General features: G+C 40.9%; 3 protein-coding genes across 4 annotated transcripts; 1 reads left to right on the forward strand and 2 right to left on the reverse strand.

The window, feature by feature from the left end:
- Positions 1–267: 267 nt before the first annotated feature.
- LOC135170829 (xylosyltransferase oxt) lies at positions 268–4,647 on the reverse strand. The gene is made up of 4 exons (XM_064136900.1): positions 4,373–4,647; positions 3,206–3,985; positions 2,304–2,794; positions 268–2,073 (listed from the first exon to the last, which is right to left on the reverse strand). Exons 1-4 carry the CDS (start codon positions 4,541–4,543, stop codon positions 744–746), a joined length of 2,772 nt encoding a protein of 923 aa, XP_063992970.1. The 5' UTR covers positions 4,544–4,647; the 3' UTR covers positions 268–743.
- A 276-nt stretch (positions 4,648–4,923) lies between these two features.
- Positions 4,924–7,447, reverse strand: LOC135170834 (N-alpha-acetyltransferase 60). 2 transcript variants are annotated; one of them, XM_064136906.1, is made up of 4 exons: positions 7,264–7,447; positions 7,008–7,168; positions 6,393–6,926; positions 4,924–5,829 (listed from the first exon to the last, which is right to left on the reverse strand). In XM_064136906.1, exons 3-4 carry the CDS (start codon positions 6,721–6,723, stop codon positions 5,252–5,254), a joined length of 909 nt encoding a protein of 302 aa, XP_063992976.1. In that variant the 5' UTR covers positions 6,724–6,926; positions 7,008–7,168; positions 7,264–7,447; the 3' UTR covers positions 4,924–5,251. The 2 variants fall into 2 exon arrangements, with proteins under 2 accessions (XP_063992976.1, XP_063992978.1); XM_064136908.1 differs by having other exon boundaries at positions 7,008–7,447.
- Positions 7,448–7,878: 431 nt separating this feature from the next.
- LOC135170827 (uncharacterized) lies at positions 7,879–17,051 on the forward strand. The gene is made up of 7 exons (XM_064136898.1): positions 7,879–8,065; positions 9,582–11,117; positions 11,431–11,639; positions 11,921–12,206; positions 12,370–12,503; positions 12,567–12,716; positions 14,619–17,051. The coding sequence occupies exons 2-7, from the start codon at positions 9,604–9,606 to the stop codon at positions 16,973–16,975; spliced, it is 4,650 nt and encodes a 1,549-aa protein (XP_063992968.1). The 5' UTR covers positions 7,879–8,065; positions 9,582–9,603; the 3' UTR covers positions 16,976–17,051.
- Positions 17,052–18,223: the final 1,172 nt, after the last annotated feature.

The following is an 18,223-nucleotide window of genomic DNA, read 5'->3' on the forward strand; positions in this document are numbered from 1 at the left end:
GCTCCTGGCCTGGATCGATGATTTTTATGAGCTCCTGGCGTTGTTGAAACGATAATTATGGAATGCAAATCAAGAATTATTCGGTATTTTTTCACAATGAAGCAACCGCCATCTTGGAGCGTCGATAAGTTAGGAAGAGACGAGTTTGATGGAGGATAAGAGCATAAAATGTCTGCTGTACCGACAGATACTAATGAATAATAATATGAGAAAATACGTTAAACTAATGAGTAAATATGTAAAAAATTATGTGCAAAAAAAAATATACACGATATAAAAATTTTATACACTTAGTTATATTGTTCGATACAAAGAGTATATACAGTCGTAATAATATTCAGTTATAAAAATATGCGAAGATGTCTTTATACAAAGGCGCTAGTTAATGTTCCTCGAATGGCAACATCAGTGATGTATTAATGAAGTGAATTGCACCAGTCTAATTGAGATTAAGTTTCCTGTAAAATCTCCAAAAAAAACATTCTCCAGAACAAGTGGATGTTTCCACATGTGAGAACCCAAAATTCAATAAATTCAAGATCTCGTTTCTAAAAAAAATCTACTCATGATCCCCAAACCTTCAAAATGATTCTCCACCCCCACCACTTCACCCCAATAATCTCAACGAATGATTATAATACAATGATTTTTCATCTCCCTCAAAATAAAAAAAATATTCCCCAAATCACATCTGAGTATTGAATTACTTAATATCGAGTAAATGACGTTTTATCCACAATTGTCTAGACTCCACACAAATAATGAGTATCAGCCTTGGGATCAGGACTGAATGAGCTCCAATCACTCAGTGAGCATTTTTTAAAATTCTTACTGTTCCTCCCCGAACTCCTCGACTCATCACTGACGCACAATCGTTCAATTCTGTAAAAATCCGAAGTCAATTCATCAATCCAGGCATTCAATTCGGCACCAACACGATTCTCCGTGTGATTATCATGACTGTGTTCGCCATTCTTTCTAAAATTAATGCTGGCCTCCTGGAGAAGAGCCATCCACTTCCCATCAACATCAGGTGGCTCTCGATGTCTGCCATCAGGTCCATTATGCAGTTCCCTGGCCTTTTTCCCCGAAATCCTGCGATTTTTCCAGTACCCGAGTGGAGTAACCAGGAACTTGAGATGACTGACCACCACAGTATCAGCAATCATCACCACCTGCCACTCCCCAATGACCAGTGGCTCCTCAAGCTGTGGCTTCAACGACCCAATCAACGACATCTCCTCCAGCTGCAGATGATTAACGTCCACGAAATTCCCCCTGGGATCAATCCACAGAACGCTGAGGTTCCTGGGTGTCACCAGGGCTGCATCAAACTCATAAGACAGTACTGGAGTTGACAGGGGTCCCATACCACCCACCAAATTCCTGAACGTCTGCTCCTTCTGATCGTAATCCGTATTAACTTCCAGATGTCTAATTCTATCAGACCAAGTTTTACTGGCAGTGAACTGACGCCTAGGTATCACCAGGGCCTCCAGTCTCTCTGGAAAATCATTCTGGAACGTTGATGACTCGAAGGCCTTCATGTCCACCTCAGCCTGCACCAAAATCCCCTGGAATTTATTCCCCACGAAGTACGCACTAACTTCCAGCAGACGAACGTGACTCGATGCCAACCCATATTTCGAGTAAATCAGTCTTGTTAATGAGTTGGAGATCGTCAGGACTGTGTCATCGAAGAGTGGAGTCAGATCAGCATGATGATACAGACTCTGCCAGTACCTGTCGAAGCCCTTACCAATGGAATTGTTGTATCTCTCGGGGTACAACCACTGTTCAATCTTATCAATTATCCTCTGATCGATAACTGGCTCGAATTTCCTGGCGAAGAACAGATTCTTCTCACCGGTGTTTCTGATTTTGTTGAAGTCCTCGAGTTTGAAATCATTGGGACTGCAGCCACACCAGTCAACAACAGCTTTATATTGACATTTACAGCCCAATTTCCGCTTCCAGTTGGTCACATGGAGATTGTTGTCAACGTATGTATCGCAGAAGATGGAGTTCCTCAGGGCTGTGTGGAAGAACGATTCAGCTGGCAGGAGGGTGTACCTAACCATCAATAGAAAATTCCATTCCATTTCTGTAGAAAATTATTCTATCATTTTTCATATTTTTTTAATAGTCCATAAAATTTTTAAATGAGATTTTTCTAATTTAAAAAGTCTATGGACTTCATTTACTGAAACTTTATGGAGAACTGGAGAAGTTCCTTCAAATGAAAAATGTTTTTAACCTCAAAACGAAAGTCCATCGAGTTCAATAAAAAAGTTCTTGTCTACCTGAAGACCTGGAGAAGACCCCTGATGAGTGAATCCGGTTGTTCCTCGGTGACGTACTGAACGAACTCACGACTGAGGGCCATCCAGTCACTTCCCCCATCTATCTGCACCCCCTTCGGCAGTTGTCGATCACCAAGACGCCACATTCTGGCCTCGCACTCCACAAATGTCTTATCCAACCCCTGTTTTGTTATGAAACGTTGCACCTCACGACCGTGAGATTTGACGAAGTTGAGGCCCCTGTTGAGGGTGAGAAAGTCCGTTAACTGGGCATTAGTCTTAACTGGAAAATCCGACTCGGAGAGATTCACGAGGAAGTCCCAGTCCTTGGAGTACTGGAGCATTTGTCGGGCTGATGTGAGGAGGGTCGTTAGGAGACTAGCACCACCCCAGATGCTTGCGTGACGTAAACCACCTTTTGCTACTTTTATGTTCCTTCGGGCACATTTTTTCTCGACCTCCAACATCTCTCGGTACATGTAGTCTTGCCTCTGTAATTGTCGATAAAGAATTTATAAATTTTCGGAGACTTTTCATTTGTTTGTTAGATATTCACGGAGAAGATTTACGTGAAACTCAGAGAGTTTTCCACTAATTTCAGGCAGGTCCACCCCTACTTTAAGGGAAGTCCTTGAAAAGGGATCACTTGATTCAATTGATTTGAAGAAATTCATCAAAAATGTCACCAATCAGAGGTGACTTATCTTGTTTTACCACTTCACTAGTGAACTGAATGTCTGGATTTTATTGTTTATTGGTTTCATAAAAATAAAAAAAATATTTTGTCATCACTAGAAGAGTCAATTTGATCATGTGATCCCCCCTGGCAGTCCCTCACTCCCTGGAGTATTTTATCAATACCCAAACACCGTCCGAACCACGAAAATCAGCTTTTAACTCACCGCATCAACGTGGATGTAGTAAAAATGTGAAGGATCATAAAGAATATTAATCAGTCTTTTAACTTGTCTACTGGCTCGTCCATTAACTGTCAACAGAAAAGCTATTCTTATCGGCTTCTCCTGACCAGTCTTCAAACTACTGTTTCGTGCCTCTTGAGCTTTGAACTTCTTGATTCCAGTTTTGAAGACGTTCATCGTCAGATATCCACCGCAGGATTGTTTAAGGTCCCCTGGGCACTTCATGTTGCAACTGGAGTCTGGTAATCTCTTTGTTTGGGGCGGCTCCTCAATTCCACAAAAACATTCTACCGAGTATTCGGTACCAGCGTATGGATACCCTGACTGGAGGCACAGGAATGCACATTGCTGAGCAGAATTGACTCCCTTTAGAATAGAGTAGTATCCGGAGAGAAGTCGTTGGGTTTTGTCGTCCTTGAAGCAGCCCAGGTTGACTGGCAGGTCACTGAAACCTCTTGAGTGGGGACAGAATGAGTGCAGTCGTTCTGGGTAAAGCAGTCCCATTTGACTCATGCAAGTGACGTTGACAATTGTCTCTTTGCATAATTGTGAGTGCGCCCTACTGATGGCACTGATTGCCTCTCGTCCATTGACATCACAAATTGGCGTGAAATTCAACGATTCACGATCCAATTTTACAATTGTACGGTTAGAATGGATTGAGGACGTTTTAATCGTGTTGATGGTCTTGTCCGGTGGCAGTTTGAGCTGGCGTGAGCCCTTTGGTAGTCCCTCATTTTTTTCTGATTTTCCTGTGTCGATCTGAATTGAAATTTTGTGTTTAGAAAATTCTTTTGAAAAGCCCTTGGATTTTTTCTGATTAATCCAGAGAAATGCTTAAATGAAATAAATATTTATCCCATAGAAATCTCATTAAAAAAACCTCTGTCGATTTTTTTTTTGACATAAAATTAGTTTTTCTTGAAGTGATCGAGTTTTTTTCGTTGATTTTGATTTAAAAAAAATCAAAAAAAAGGGGAAGAGGGGAGAATTTATGATAACAAAACTTCTACAGGAAAAACGTATTTTTTTTACTGAATTGTGTAATTTTTGAATAGAATTGTTAACAAATTTTATCGAATCTTTTGAGAGAATCCTGGGCTTGTCCCACACATTTGAGGTTAGGACTCGATAAACAGAAATTCGTACCTCTCTGGAGGATCCTGGCGATGACTCTCCGGTCTGATTCTCCAGTCTCAGGAATGAGTATGCTAGATACACTTGTACACAGAGTATTGTTCCAACAAAAATAACAAATATACGATATTTTCGGAGACAAGTGGAGGACCGGCCTTCGAGGTGACTCTTCCCCGTCGCCATTTTCGCATTACTGGTTCTCAACCTCAACGTCTCCCCCTAATGACAAAGACAGGGTGACTCCTGTTTCACATTTATGGAAATAGTCGTCGTCCCCAGGAGTGATAGACGCCGAGGAAGAGATCACTCAACTTCATTTACCATAAAAGTCTCCCAAAAAAAAATCCAAACTCAGTTTTTCAGTTACATCAACCACAATCAACCATCGTAATTAATTTGGAGGTTAAGATTCCTCATCAATGTGCATGAATTCGGGGTGGGGGGTAACAACCCGCGAGTAACCATGGTTACTTAACCAAAAAACTTCCCAATATTATTGTCCATTATTTTTATTTAGAGGTTATGTTTGCCACCCCAACGATCCTCCAATAAATAAACTCAAATTTACAACGTGACTAAACTTTATATTTTATTAAAAACAATAATTATCTACTAAATATATACATCAACATAATATCCAATTGTCTATTCGTAATAAAGTATTAAAAGTCATTGAACGAATCCTGTCACAAAGTGTGAATATCAACAACCGTGTGCTATCCTCAGAAGATTAAAAAAAAATTTCGTGTCACACTAGGAATCAATGTCGTTATCTCTCGATGATGAATCATCAGAGCATCCCCCCCCTCTCCCCCTCGCCAAAATAAAAATGTATGGAAGTTGTCACAGATAAATAAGTGAAAATGACAAATGAACGAGATGTGTAAAATATCATCTGTGGTAAGAGAGTAAAGTGGCAGCCCAGAGCAGTCGTTGCCAGATCCACTGGGGTACTCTGCATGGCCCAAGGCTTGAAACAGCCCCAGCCATATGTCTCATCCAATCCCAAACACTCCAGGGCGCATGTCCACCATTAACATAAAGAACATACATAAAACCGTCCTTACATTTCCCACGAATTGAGTAATAGTATGGTAAAAAACTGTGCAATCGAAAATGGCATCTTTGGTAGAAGAGTATTGCTGGAGCATTGCTGGACAGTACATGAAGAAAAACAGCCTTCACTGATAATCTCTCTGGTGCTGTAACATGTGCCAACAGTTGTTCAAGCAACAGTGAGGCTATTCCATTTCTACGATAGGCACGACGAACACCGAGACTGAGAATATACCCAACGAGGGAGTCCTTTCCTAAACTTGAACAGAGTATTCCTTGGTCCTCTTTGTTGAGTGCTGCATGTGGCTTTATCTCGGCAACAATTAGTCCGATTATCACACCACCAAAGACAGCAGCCAGGGCGTAGAAACGAGATGAGCTTGTTATGGCTTCGTACCAGGCGTAGGGATAATCTGAGATGGAAAAAAACATGTCAAAGTTGATTGATTCAGAAATTCTTGAGGATGATTCTACAAAAATTTGTTGAGATCTGTCCACGTTCTTTGGGAATGAATCAAATATGTCGACGGAATAACAGGATGAACTCTGCGTTATCATCAATAACGAAAAATCCGTAGAGTAAAAAATTTCGATTTTTTGTCCTGTTGAAGACATGTTCTTTAACTTGAATATAAGCCATGACTCATGTAAATCGAATCACGTGACAGCCAGATATCGATGACTTGACCAGGTTAATTTTACCTCACCTTGCGTTGACTCCTGTCACCCATTAAATAGATAAATAAATAAATGAATTAATAAAACATCCAAGCGAAGCTTTGCAGGAGAATAAAAATGTCAAGTAATTGTCGGTAGATAATAAACAATAACTAAAAATCTGTAGAGTGAAACTCATTTTTGTTTCCTTCATTTTAAAGCCACTTTTTAACTCTTCAAAATGACACGAGAATCGTCCAAATCGCATCATTTGATCATGAGATATCAACAAATGTTTATTAAATAACATCAATAATACCTATAGGAAACCAATCCTGGCAGAGTGCCCTGACCTCCTCCAGATCATCGGGGCACAAAAATCTCAGCTGTACATCACCCAGAAGGCACAGGGGCACAGTAACAGGTTTTTTGCAGTGATAAGAATGATTACCATTCCTATTTTCCACCCCATCATCAGCCTGTATCTCATACTCATGTCCAGCATCACCAGCAACGCTGTGTCTATCACACGTCTCACTCATTCCACCTCCAAAATCATCAAATTTCCATTTTTTCCCTTCACTCCACAAATTATTATCCAGAAGTAACTCCGTCTCGGTATCCACCACCGCTACAGTATTATCAGCCATCGCATTATTATTATTTTTAATGATCAGCCGTAACTACTTAAGCCAACGTCAAAAGTCAATATCAATAGTCCTCGGTAGTGAGTGCTTGGATACCATGTTTGTGACATTTTATTTTTTTCAATTGACTAATGTTTCTCTTGTTTCTAGGAATTCGACAGAGTCATCGGCGTCAATTCCCGTCAATTATTCATATTTCAAGACAACTGGAAGCAATAAACGATTGTCCTGATGATTAACCTTCCCCAAAGAGGTCAATAAATAAATAATTTATTATAAAAACTCACGTTGAGGTTTCCATCACAAGGAACGACTGGACAAAACAGCTGTTTATCGTCGGATGTACCATGTTCCTGTGGATATTATTTCTGAGGTAAATTTTGTCTCGGTCTTGTGGAAGACAACTGCCCTCAGACCTTCTCACTTCTATTCTAGCTGAACTACGTTCCTGAAGAGGGCAACGAAACAGTCCCACGTGATATTTTTTATATGAAAATGTTGAATAGACACTGGTTACCATCAGAGCAGAAAATGTCAACATACTTTTGTGCCAAAATTACTCGAATTACTCTTCCTAACCAGACGTTAATGTCTTGCCAGGTCCAGGTCTGTGATCCAGGTCTGAAGAAGATTGTTCCAAAAATCATTGAACCCTGAAAAAACCTGAATAGTCAACTCTGTCGGTAACTCTCCTCCAGTTCTACGAGGACATCTTTACCAACAGCCGGCCGTGGCCATCCCAGTGGTGCTCAACCTCCCACTCCATCATCTCCACCCACCCCAAAGTCTCCAAACCCCCCAAACCCCCTGAATCCCCATCCCAATCACTCGCCATCAGCTTCACCTCCGAAGAAGAGGCTCCAGTCCACAATTACCCTCCAGCGATCGGATTTCGCTGCAATATCTCTCCTCCACAAGACTGGCAACACCGCAGCTCCACTTCCATTGGCCCTCCTGCCTTCCCCTCGACCCCCCCAATCAGCTGATTATCCTTTTTACCCCCCAGAAGCCCCCCAACCCCCAATACCCCTCGATGTCCCCCCTGAGGCATCAAAAAAACCTCCAAAAACCTCCCCAAAAAGCCCTCATTCCCCCAACACCTCCCCACCCACCCCCAAACTCGATCGATTACTGATCTCTCGTCCCAACCTCACTGACACCAACATCGCCAAGCAGTCCCCCCTTACCCTCCTCCAACAACTCAACAACACAAGCCCCTGGCCTGTCAGTCGGTCGCACTATGACGCAGTAGAAGGCCGCGATTCTAGAAAGCTATTGTGTGCGAGTTGGTGGTCAAATTGTTCAACAATCATCACCAACAATGACGATTCAACAAACCTGAGACGTGAGTATCACCATCATCAACAATAACCTGGATAAATCCTCCCCAAATGGCCAAAAAAAAAAATTGTCTCCAAAAATCGCCATCACATTTCACTGCGAATTGACGTTTCTCCCTGTTCCTTTGTTGTCGCGGAGTTACGCTTCTATTCCGTTTTACCCCTCCCCCCCTCTTCTTCCCCCCTCGGAAGCCTCTCCTACGCACCTCTAACTGCGTAATTACGCCCTGTCCATTGATCTTTGATCGTAGCACATTATCCTGACCCATCAGCCGAGGAAAATGCCATTTTTTTGTTCCCCACAGTCTTCGATACTTTTGCTCCTTCACTTTTGTTTGTTTTTTTCTTTGTTAATTAAGATCAGTCGAGTTGGCCCCTCCACTCAATGTTTGTTTTGCATTCGTAATATGGATTCAATGCGTCTGATGGTGGGAGGGGAACGGGGGGGTTTATTTATGTGTGAGTGAACAGCTGTACCTGGGATATGTGATATTCCTTGGGATGAGGGGGGTCTCCATTGATTGATAAGTGATAACGCATTTTCCGACGGTTGAGCCCTTTTTTTTGGTGGGTTCACAGACGTTTTCAACGGCTGATAAGTCTTGGAAGGGCAGACATCATTAATTGGCTGCATTTCGACGATTTATGAAGGAGGGAGGGGGGAGTGGAAAGATGGCGGTTCACGTGTGAGGGGAGGACGAAGTAATGAATGTGGGAAGGGAATGATCTACGTGTGTGTACATGTGTGTGTGGTCTTTGTTTTCCTCGCGGTGACTTTTACGTAATTGAGGGGTATATTCTGCACAACGTGACGTTCCGCGATTTTAAGTATTTTTGGATTGTTCGGTGATTGGAGTTGTTGGTGGGGTACAGGTGGGGGGTGACTTTTCCGGGAAGTGATTGGGTTTGGGGGGAGGGGGGAAGGTGTGAGGGTCGAGGGGAAGCTGTCAAATGTGATGAGGTTACTGCGTCGTGACGAGGAGGTTCATTTTTTTGTCGCCTGAAACCCAAGCGCTTGGGTCGGTTTGCAAATGAAGTTCATTGGGCCGTTGTGGGAGTGATAATGGCGACTGGTGTGGGCGGGAAATTTGAATGGAAATTGGTGTTTTTGGGGGGATTGGTGGAGATGTTTGTGGGGGCGGATGTTTTGATGATTGTTGGAGGCTGATTTGGGTGTTGACAACACCAAGGAGGAACGGAAGTGTGAGTGCAGTTAACTGTCAATCAGATGTGTGCAGACCTGTTCTGATTTGACAGTTGAAAATCAGTTTCCAATTGTCCTACTTCATCCCTCATCCTCAGGAAATAACTCGAACATTTCCCATCAGAAGACAGTAGCAAGAGTCCTTGATGGGTAATCAATCAATCGAATCACTATCGACAACCTCTGGTGACTAAATCGACGGAATCAATTAATTCTCGAACCTCAAAGCTCGATAATTTCTGAATTCAGCTCCCCTCATTCCCGAATTTCCAATGCTCAGTCTGTCATTAACTAATGATCATCACTATTTCTTCCAGAGGAAGAGCCGATGCTAAAAAAATGTCGGCAGACTCGCCTAGAAGGGGGCTGCACAAGGGTGCCCAAGTGATATCGCCCCAGCCAATAAGTGACAGATCGATAATCGATAGTGTAGCTGGTATCATCAACGACATTGTGCCCCAAGCCTACACCAGTGTTCCAAATTCGGAGGCCAAGGAGACCATTACCTGGGCGAGATTCGAATATGGCGACGTTAACGATCCATCCCTCTTTCCTGATTACATCGAGGGATCTAGCACACCCCCATTGCTTCTCGTATTAGGGTATGCAACAGGGGTTCAGGTCTGGATAATATCAGCATCTGGTGAAGCGACTGAGGCATTGTCCTGGAGGCAGGGGGTCGTTCGCACCCTTAGAATTCTCCCCGATCCTCTGACGGACGACGATCATCCTGATCCGTATGTGAAGAAACGGCCGATTGTTGCCATTTGTGATTCTGCTGGGCCAGGACCCCAATTCTGCAGTGTTAGTTTTATATCGCTGAAGACTGGGGAACAGACCAAGAGCATCAAATTCAAGAATCCTGTCTGCGATGTCCTGGCGAACAAGAGATCGGTGGTCGTTACATTTTCGGAGAAAATCGCTGTCTTTGATGCTCGAACATTTGACGATGTTCTCACCGTCACCACGTGCTACCTGAGCCCTGGACCCAATCCTAATCCTGTGGCACTGGGAACGAGATGGCTGGCATACAGTGAAAAAAAATTATTGCCTGCTCGTCGTAGCAGTGGTGGTAGTGAAGGTGAGGGTGTCCAGAGTTACACAGCAGCTGTCTTGTACGCAGCAAAATCCCTGGGAAAGGGCCTCCGAGGTCTGGGTGAAACAGTGGCGTCAAGCTTAACTGGATCAACAGCACCACCAATTCCTGTTAACAATGCTGCTGTCGATGTAACCCAGCCAGGTGTCGTGACAATTCTAGATCTTCAAGCAGCCAAAGAGGAGAAGGAATTTGATGATCCAACGATCGAGACTGTTGTCGCTCATTTTACAGCACACAGTGACGCCATTGTTGCCATGACATTTGATGATACTGGTGCTATTCTCATGACAGCTGATCGCAGGGGACATGATTTCCACGTTTTTCGTATACAACCACATCCTGGTGGGCCAACTCTAGCTGCTGTTCATCATCTTTATGTTCTTCACAGAGGTGATACAACTGCCAAAGTACAGGATATGGTATTCTCCAGTGATACCAGATGGGCAGCTGTTTCAACTGTCAGGGGAACAACTCATGTTTTTCCAGTAGCACCTTATGGTGGTGCTGTTGGTATGAGAACTCATTCAACACCACATGTTGTCAACAGATTGTCCAGATTTCATAGGAGTGCTGGATTGACTGATGATGGAACTAGATCACATTCACCAGTTTCACATACGGAAATTCCAGTTTCTGGATATCCTTATTCTAATCCGAGACTTCCTCCGTATCCACATCCGACTATTTTACATCCACTTGCTCAGATACGTCAACCATCGACACTCAATCACAGTAACAATCAGATACAGTTGGGGTGAGTGAAGATTTTTTGAAGAATTTTTTTAGAACGTTGGGGAGATGTTTTGAGTGTTTGGTCATTCGAGATCAAAATGGCGGTGCGTAGGTTCCATGGGAATGTCCAGGGCCTATCACCGAGAGTTCTAATTTTTTTTTCATTACCGATCGTCGGTAATCTAGGGATCGCGAGCAAAATGTTCCAAAAATAAATGTTTTTTTTTCTACGAAGAAAAATGGGAGTGAATGCAATTTTGAAATACAAATTGTCTTCATGTCTGTCAGCTTAGTGTCTCGAAGATGATTCTCACGAATTTTTTTTTTCTGTTTAGTCGACCTCAGCAGAGACAGCGCCTGCATTCGGACGACAATGGTACATTACCATTGAAAATCTGTGCTTGTTTTGCACCACCACGAGCCTGGATATACTCTCAACGTGACTCAACAAGTAAAGTGTCAAAACGAGCTGTTGATTCATTGTTTATAATGGCATGTCATGGTAATATGATTCAGTACGACTTAGAACCAAAACCAGCAGCAGGTAATTGATTATTTTAATTTTATTATTAACAATTTTACGTGAAACGATATTATTTCATGTAAAATACCCAAACAGAATTTATTTGAATCATTCAATTTAATTAAATATATATTGTTGTTTTAATGAATATAAATTCATATAAATTAATTAATCTTCGCTTATTTGTTGTAGACAAACGTTAAAAAGTAATTTGGGAAATTCAATGAATGGATTTAGAAAAATTTCAAGCATTTGTTTATATTTTCTTAGTTACAGAATTTTTCATTTTTTTTATCGCACAGGAATCCCCAAGGAGAAGGTCTGCGATGATACGATGATAGAGCTGGAGGTGGAGGCCAAGGGTCAGTGGCCATTGCTCAGAATACCAAACTCCTTGGAGATTATTCCCCCATTACCATCATCGAGTCATCTCCTGTCCTACTCGGGCTCACCCAAGAGAACGAGGCAGATGGACACGGCTGAGGATCGTTGGTTGAGCCAAGTGGAGATTGTCACTCACGCTGGACCACACAGGAGACTCTGGATGGGGCCACAATTCGTATTCAAGACTTACAACGCTCCCAGTGGGTACGTGACGTTGATTTATATTTTATTTACTGAGAAAAATTTATTATAATTTATTATATTTATTATATTATTTATTAGATTTATTATGTCTCTGAGGGTTGGAAAGAACCTGAGGACAAATTTAAGGACAACATCTCGATCACTGATTTTATTTCATTTTCAGTGTGAATTTGGTGGAATCTGAGGCTGTGGAGATCGGTGTCACTGGAGGATCACGACCTGCGAGGTCAAATCCTGTTAACATGCCTCATGCAGCTCCTAGGCCTTTGGTGCCAGTTGTTATTGATGGATCCGGAAGTAAGTTGAATATTTTTTTGGAATTTATTTAACGATGTCTCACTTTTTTTTTTTAATTTCCAGGTAGTTACGAGCAATCCCCAAGGTTTGTGGAAGCCTATGGTGATCCCCTGGAGAACGAAACCATGGACATGGGTAATGGTGAGAATCAGCTCCGTGAGGACCTCGCCGAAGCTATGATTGAACCACCACCTCTGACAAATCGTGTTCCCGGTACGTAATATCCACATGAAGATTCAATTAAAATTATCGTATTTGCGTTCACGAAATATCAATTAAAATACAAATATGCTAATTAAATACTTATTCTGATTTTTCATTGAGTATTTTATATCTGGATAATGTTTATTCTGTCGTTGTGCATTTATCCTGTTACTCTGGCAAATTGCACGTGTGAAAATATTTTGAAGAATATTCTGGTGAATTTCTAAGTCATTTTATCGCATTTTTTTAATTAAATTGACTACCTGTAATTATTATTATTATTCGTTAATATTTTTTGCTGAGTTTATTTGATGATTGGAGTGTATTCAATTTATTTAAATTGTAATTTATGGAAAATGAAAAAATTAACACCCGAGTCCATTTTATTTTTCGAATGTGATCACAATTTTTCTACTGCACAAGTGCAGTCGTTAAAATTATTGTCGTGTGGATTAAATTACTGATATTTTCTCATCAATTTTTTTTTTTCATAAATCTCCCTGATAATGACATTTAAAAAGTTTCCAAGAAAATTTTTAATTTATCCTCTGAGTCCTGAGATATATTTTTTAAAATTGAATTAAAATTAATAAACAAAGATTCTAGATAAAATCAATTTAGATCACATTAAAAAAATAATGGACTCAGTGATTAAACCATAATGGACCCGGTGATTAAAAAATAACAGAATGAAATTCATAAATAATTTGAAAAAAAAAACTGACAATTTGCCATTTGCCGAGTAATTATCGCTTGGCGCATGTCGATAAAAAACATAAACAAGACAAATACGAGTGAATTAATTTCACACGATTCAACGATATGACGTGCACATTTAATGCTTAATGCACGTGGTAGAGGACCGGTACCTAGTGTTCTAAGTTTGCAAGAATACAGAACTGGCCAGAGGCAGGTATCGCCGTTACATAATAATCCCCAGAATTGACATTCGTAACGATTTAATTAACAAATACCCAAATGCCCAGGGTGTACATCATCATGAATTATCAGTAATAACGTCATTCCTTGCTCAGCCAACAATTAAATCCCTAATTATCGTACTAACATTGTAAATAATATATGCAGTGGCCTCGTGGTTCAAATGTTCTGAGCAAACTTTTCCACTGTTTTTAGTTATTTATTTATATTTTTTAATCTAACGGAGATAATCGATTTTTTATAAGAACATTTTTTGTAGATTATTTAAGAATCTAAAAAAAGTTGTTATGAAAAATTCTCATATTTTCATTAGATTTTATGATATTCACCAGAAACTGAATTGTTAATTCAGTTGAAAAATGGTCGAAAAGTTAATCGATATTGACTCAGCTCGCATTTTTTTGCTTTCAAACACATTCGATTGAACTAAATTCGATTAGTGGAATAAATTATAACGTTAGATTGCTCTCCAGTCTCGTGTCAAAACTATTGAAACCAATAATTACTGCACGTTAAAGCCATTGAGTGCTCAATACCTCAGGAAAACTCTGTGTGATTGTCATGTTCTGTCTCTAAACATTATCAAAAAAATTTATAATTATCACTGCACTTTGAACCCCGGGTATCTCTCCCATATGAAAATTAATGACCTTGAAAGAGCCTTAAGTATTCACATATAATGTTAATGATGGCATTCATCTGGATTTCCCCTGGAATGTTAACAATAATCGATGAATTTTGGTGAAATATATCTTCAATTTTTCTAGACTTTCTCTCAAGTTACAACAGAAAAATTTCCACAAAATCCAACGAGGCCGGAAAATTTCCGATAATTAACGATTTCGGACGAATGTCATCAGGATATAGCACCTATTCACCTTCCCCCCCCCCCACCCCCCCACCCCCCCAAGCCCTTCGGGTCATTGAAAAATCTCGTTATTGATACCTGCCAACGGCTTTTTCTGTTACTAGGGAGGCGATTGGTAGTTGAGAGGGTGGGACAGCCAGTGACAAAGGTGGTCAACCCCCTTGGTACAGTGATAACAGTTATGGCGGATGAAGATGATGCGTCCTCATCACAGGAATTTGATGACGATACAATAGCTGAGGGCCCAAGAAGTGTTTGCGCCGAAGAGGGACCAGCATCCCTTAACGATATCGATACAGATGTCAATCCACTTCGTAATTTAACGGAAATATGCGCTGAAATGAGATCAGCAAGTGAACCAGCAATTGATAATGTACCTGATGATGAAATACGTGATGTCAAAGAGCACAAACAATTGTGCGTTGAGGCAGCATCAATGACATCAGACAGCTGTATCATTGATTATCATAGGGATTCATTCAGAGATGTACCAACAAGTTTGAGCCTCTGTGTTGAGCAAGGTGAGATACCAAGGAGTCCAATGACACTGGCACGTGAAAATTCATGGATTAAAAAATCATCAAAACGTGAGGATGATGTACATGAACGAAGTATTGCTGCTGCTAAATACGTTGTTAATTATGATGACGATAGTATTGTACTTATGGAGAATAAAACAACAGAGTTTGATAAATATTGTGATGAGCCTGAGCCAGAGAAGATTAATATGAGATTGGGTTTAACAGTCGGTAAGAGAAATAAGAAGAAAAATTCAGTTGTGCCAAAGTATCGTCTGCAGGAGCACGAGGACAGTGTCATTATTGAGGATACAACGGTGATTAAGAAGATGGATGTGAAAGTTGTGGAGTCAGTTGTTGATACTGAACATGAACCAGTGATGGAGAAGGTTGTGGAGACAGTTGGGGATACTGAAGATATGATTGTTGAGAGAAGTGATCAGACGATTGATAATTTTATTGAACTCAAGGCCCTTGAAGCACTCACTGATGAGGATTATCCACCTGGGACTGAACCAATGGATGCTTCTGTATCAAGTTTGGGTAAGATTAATCTACCACTGGAGATGCCTGTTCTGGATGACTTCAACTGCATGGATTATCACATTATCGAGCCCAATATCTTCAACAAGGAGACTTATCATGTTTCTGATGATGATATCGAGCACATAAGTTCGGAAATTGTTGTTGAATTTGTGGATACGAAGCTCGAGCGGTTTGAGAAACTCGATAATATTCAGGATTACGATATATCACCGGTGAGACACAGAAAGGGTAGCAAGAGCACTATTTCTGATGATGATATTGAACATATACAGGCGTCGGAGATAACAGAATTATTGGAGCGTGCCAAGTCATTTGCGATGGAGCGCGATGACTTTGGTAGAAAAGGAGTTCTGTCTGATGATGATTTGGAGCATGTTTCGAGTGCAGAGATACCGGTGGATGTACCACAATCACCAACACTCTGTCCATCATCACCACCAGTCGATAGTAAATCCCCAGAGCCACTTGACAAACCACCACCGATGAGATATCGTGGCTCGAGAAAACGAAAGGACGTTGTTGTCATTGATTCTGATCCAGCAGAGGCCGAAGTGACAGTCATTGTGAACTCTCTGGAGACACCCAGTGTCTGGAATAAGAGTAAGAGCCCAGACAAGGATCTCACCGAGGATGTTGACAGGTGTAATGAGCCAAAAACTGATCAGAATTCGTCGCAGAGTCTTCCCAAGAAGACACGAGTCAGAACACCAAAGGCAGGACAAATTCCAAAAGTCTCTAATGTCATTGAGATCATTGATATCGATGCTATGCAGAAAGCTGATATGGAGATTGCTGGACCACCACCACCAGAATGCAAGATTTTAGACGGTTTTGGTGACATGTCGATGAGAATGAAGAAGTCCAGGAGGAAGAAGGTACCTTCTGCTGATGGTGAAGCATCTTCCAAGGCAGATGTCACTGAGAACAATTGGGAGAACCTTCACAAGCCGAGAATCGAGGAGCAGAGGGATGTGGTGCAGGTGGATGAGGAAAAGGTCAACAGAGAGAGGTGTGATGACACTGGACAGGGGGATAAGAGTATCAAGAAGAGGGGAAAGAAGACTGTTAACTCGGTCAATGATATCAACTCTGGCTCAGGATCAGAAACTGGTGGCTCTGGGGGTGGTGAGGGGGAACAGGGGGTGGGTGATGAGGGGGGGAAGGGGGGTGAGGTGTGCAGTGAGGATAAGGGAATGAAACAGAGTGATTCCGATCAGGATAATCAACCGGAAATCTCTAGCTCACCCGATGATCTCAATGCTAATGTTGTGCCTATGGATACTGAGGAGGATAGTGGTGTTAAAGATGTCAATGATAAAAATCAGTTGACAGCGTCACCGTCTTGGTCGACTGTTTCTAAGAAAAATTGTAGATCGAAGAAGAAAAAGAGGAGATGAGTGGAGGACTGCGTAGACATGCCTAGGGCGAGCCTTGCTCTTTATATTCTTCTCTTGCAAGTTACGGGGGTTGATTAGGGGGGTTTTGGGGGGAGGGGGGGGGGTGATATTGATGATTATTGGAGGATTATAGGGGAGGGCAAAATGGAACGAGAGAGAAACAAATAGAAGTGGAATTGAGGATTTTTTTTCTTGTGTTTGAGTTTGATAATTTAGGGAGGGGAGAGGGTAATTGTTGAGGAGGTTCTTGCGAATATCATGCGATCTGATGGGAATAGCGAAATTTTTATAATAACCTTTTTTTTAGAACTTGAAGTGAACTAGAAAAAAGGTTCTCTGGAAAATTCTGCTATTTTCATCAGGTTACGCGATAACGAACGCTGAAGTGTAAAGTGAAGTTCCTGATTCCATCTCAAATTAGAATTTTTGTATATCGTTCCGTTTTGCCCCATGTTCTATTTAATTAATGAATAGTTGGAGTGTTTTAAATAATCTGCAGTCTGGGTGTAAGTTTTTTATGGAAATCTTTGAGGAAAAATAGTCAAAACTAAAATTATTAGAAATTTTCGGGGAATTAATTGCGTTCAGACATTTGTTAAGATGTTTAAACGCATATCAACATCTTCGGAATTCACAATCACAGAGATATGAGTCAAACTCAAATTATTTTCCATAAAAAATCATCGCACGGAGATTATTTAATCGTCAACGAGACACCCCCGTCTCCATTCAAATCCTCGAATTTAGTTTTTTGTTTTATTTTTCGTTTTTTGGGACGAGTTTACGATTTTTTTTTCTGTGGCTTTTTTTAATTATTTATCGGACATTAGTCTCTCTGCTTGAGTAAGGCTCACGATCACACCCAATTCTTCTAGAATTTTAGAAGTCCACATTTTATTTTTTTTTTGGCTATTCCAACGGTCGCATTAATTTTTTAGTGATAATTTACTGAGATCTCACAATTACGTTAGATGAAAAATCTTTTTAGTATTCACTAGTTTAAGGGGTGATTTTTGCTTCCTCAATTACCCTGCCTCCCCCCTTCCCCCGCCCCTTCAACATTTAAATCTTAATTTTCCCTTTTTTTCCTCAGAAAAAAAATATTTTCGAATATTTGATTTAAAAAAAATTTTTTTTTGTTTCAACTCATGAACATTACGGAACTATTTTATCAATACTATTATTGTTTTTTGGCAGAAAGTAAATTTAGATTTGGTCAACAATTTTGTAATTGTTAGTGATGGATTT

Source organism: Diachasmimorpha longicaudata, chromosome 18 (assembly GCF_034640455.1).
Source record: "Diachasmimorpha longicaudata isolate KC_UGA_2023 chromosome 18, iyDiaLong2, whole genome shotgun sequence".
NCBI classification, from domain to species: domain Eukaryota; kingdom Metazoa; phylum Arthropoda; class Insecta; order Hymenoptera; family Braconidae; genus Diachasmimorpha; species Diachasmimorpha longicaudata.

Coding starts and splice junctions, on each gene's coding strand:
- LOC135170829 (XM_064136900.1), bottom strand. CDS start 4,543: ATGGCGACGGGGAAGAGTCACCTCGAAGGCCGGTCCTCCACTTGTCTC. Junction 2,795..3,205: donor ACTACATCCACGTTGATGCG/GTGAGTTAAAAG, acceptor CGACAATTACAG/AGGCAAGACTACATGTACCG. Junction 2,074..2,303: donor GGTCTTCTCCAGGTCTTCAG/GTAGACAAGAAC, acceptor ATTGATGGTTAG/GTACACCCTCCTGCCAGCTG.
- LOC135170834 (XM_064136906.1), bottom strand. CDS start 6,723: ATGGCTGATAATACTGTAGCGGTGGTGGATACCGAGACGGAGTTACTT. Junction 5,830..6,392: donor CCAGGATTGGTTTCCTATAG/GTATTATTGATG, acceptor TTTCCATCTCAG/ATTATCCCTACGCCTGGTAC.
- LOC135170827 (XM_064136898.1), top strand. CDS start 9,604: ATGTCGGCAGACTCGCCTAGAAGGGGGCTGCACAAGGGTGCCCAAGTG. Junction 12,207..12,369: donor ACTTACAACGCTCCCAGTGG/GTACGTGACGTT, acceptor TTTCATTTTCAG/TGTGAATTTGGTGGAATCTG. Junction 12,504..12,566: donor TGTTATTGATGGATCCGGAA/GTAAGTTGAATA, acceptor TTTAATTTCCAG/GTAGTTACGAGCAATCCCCA.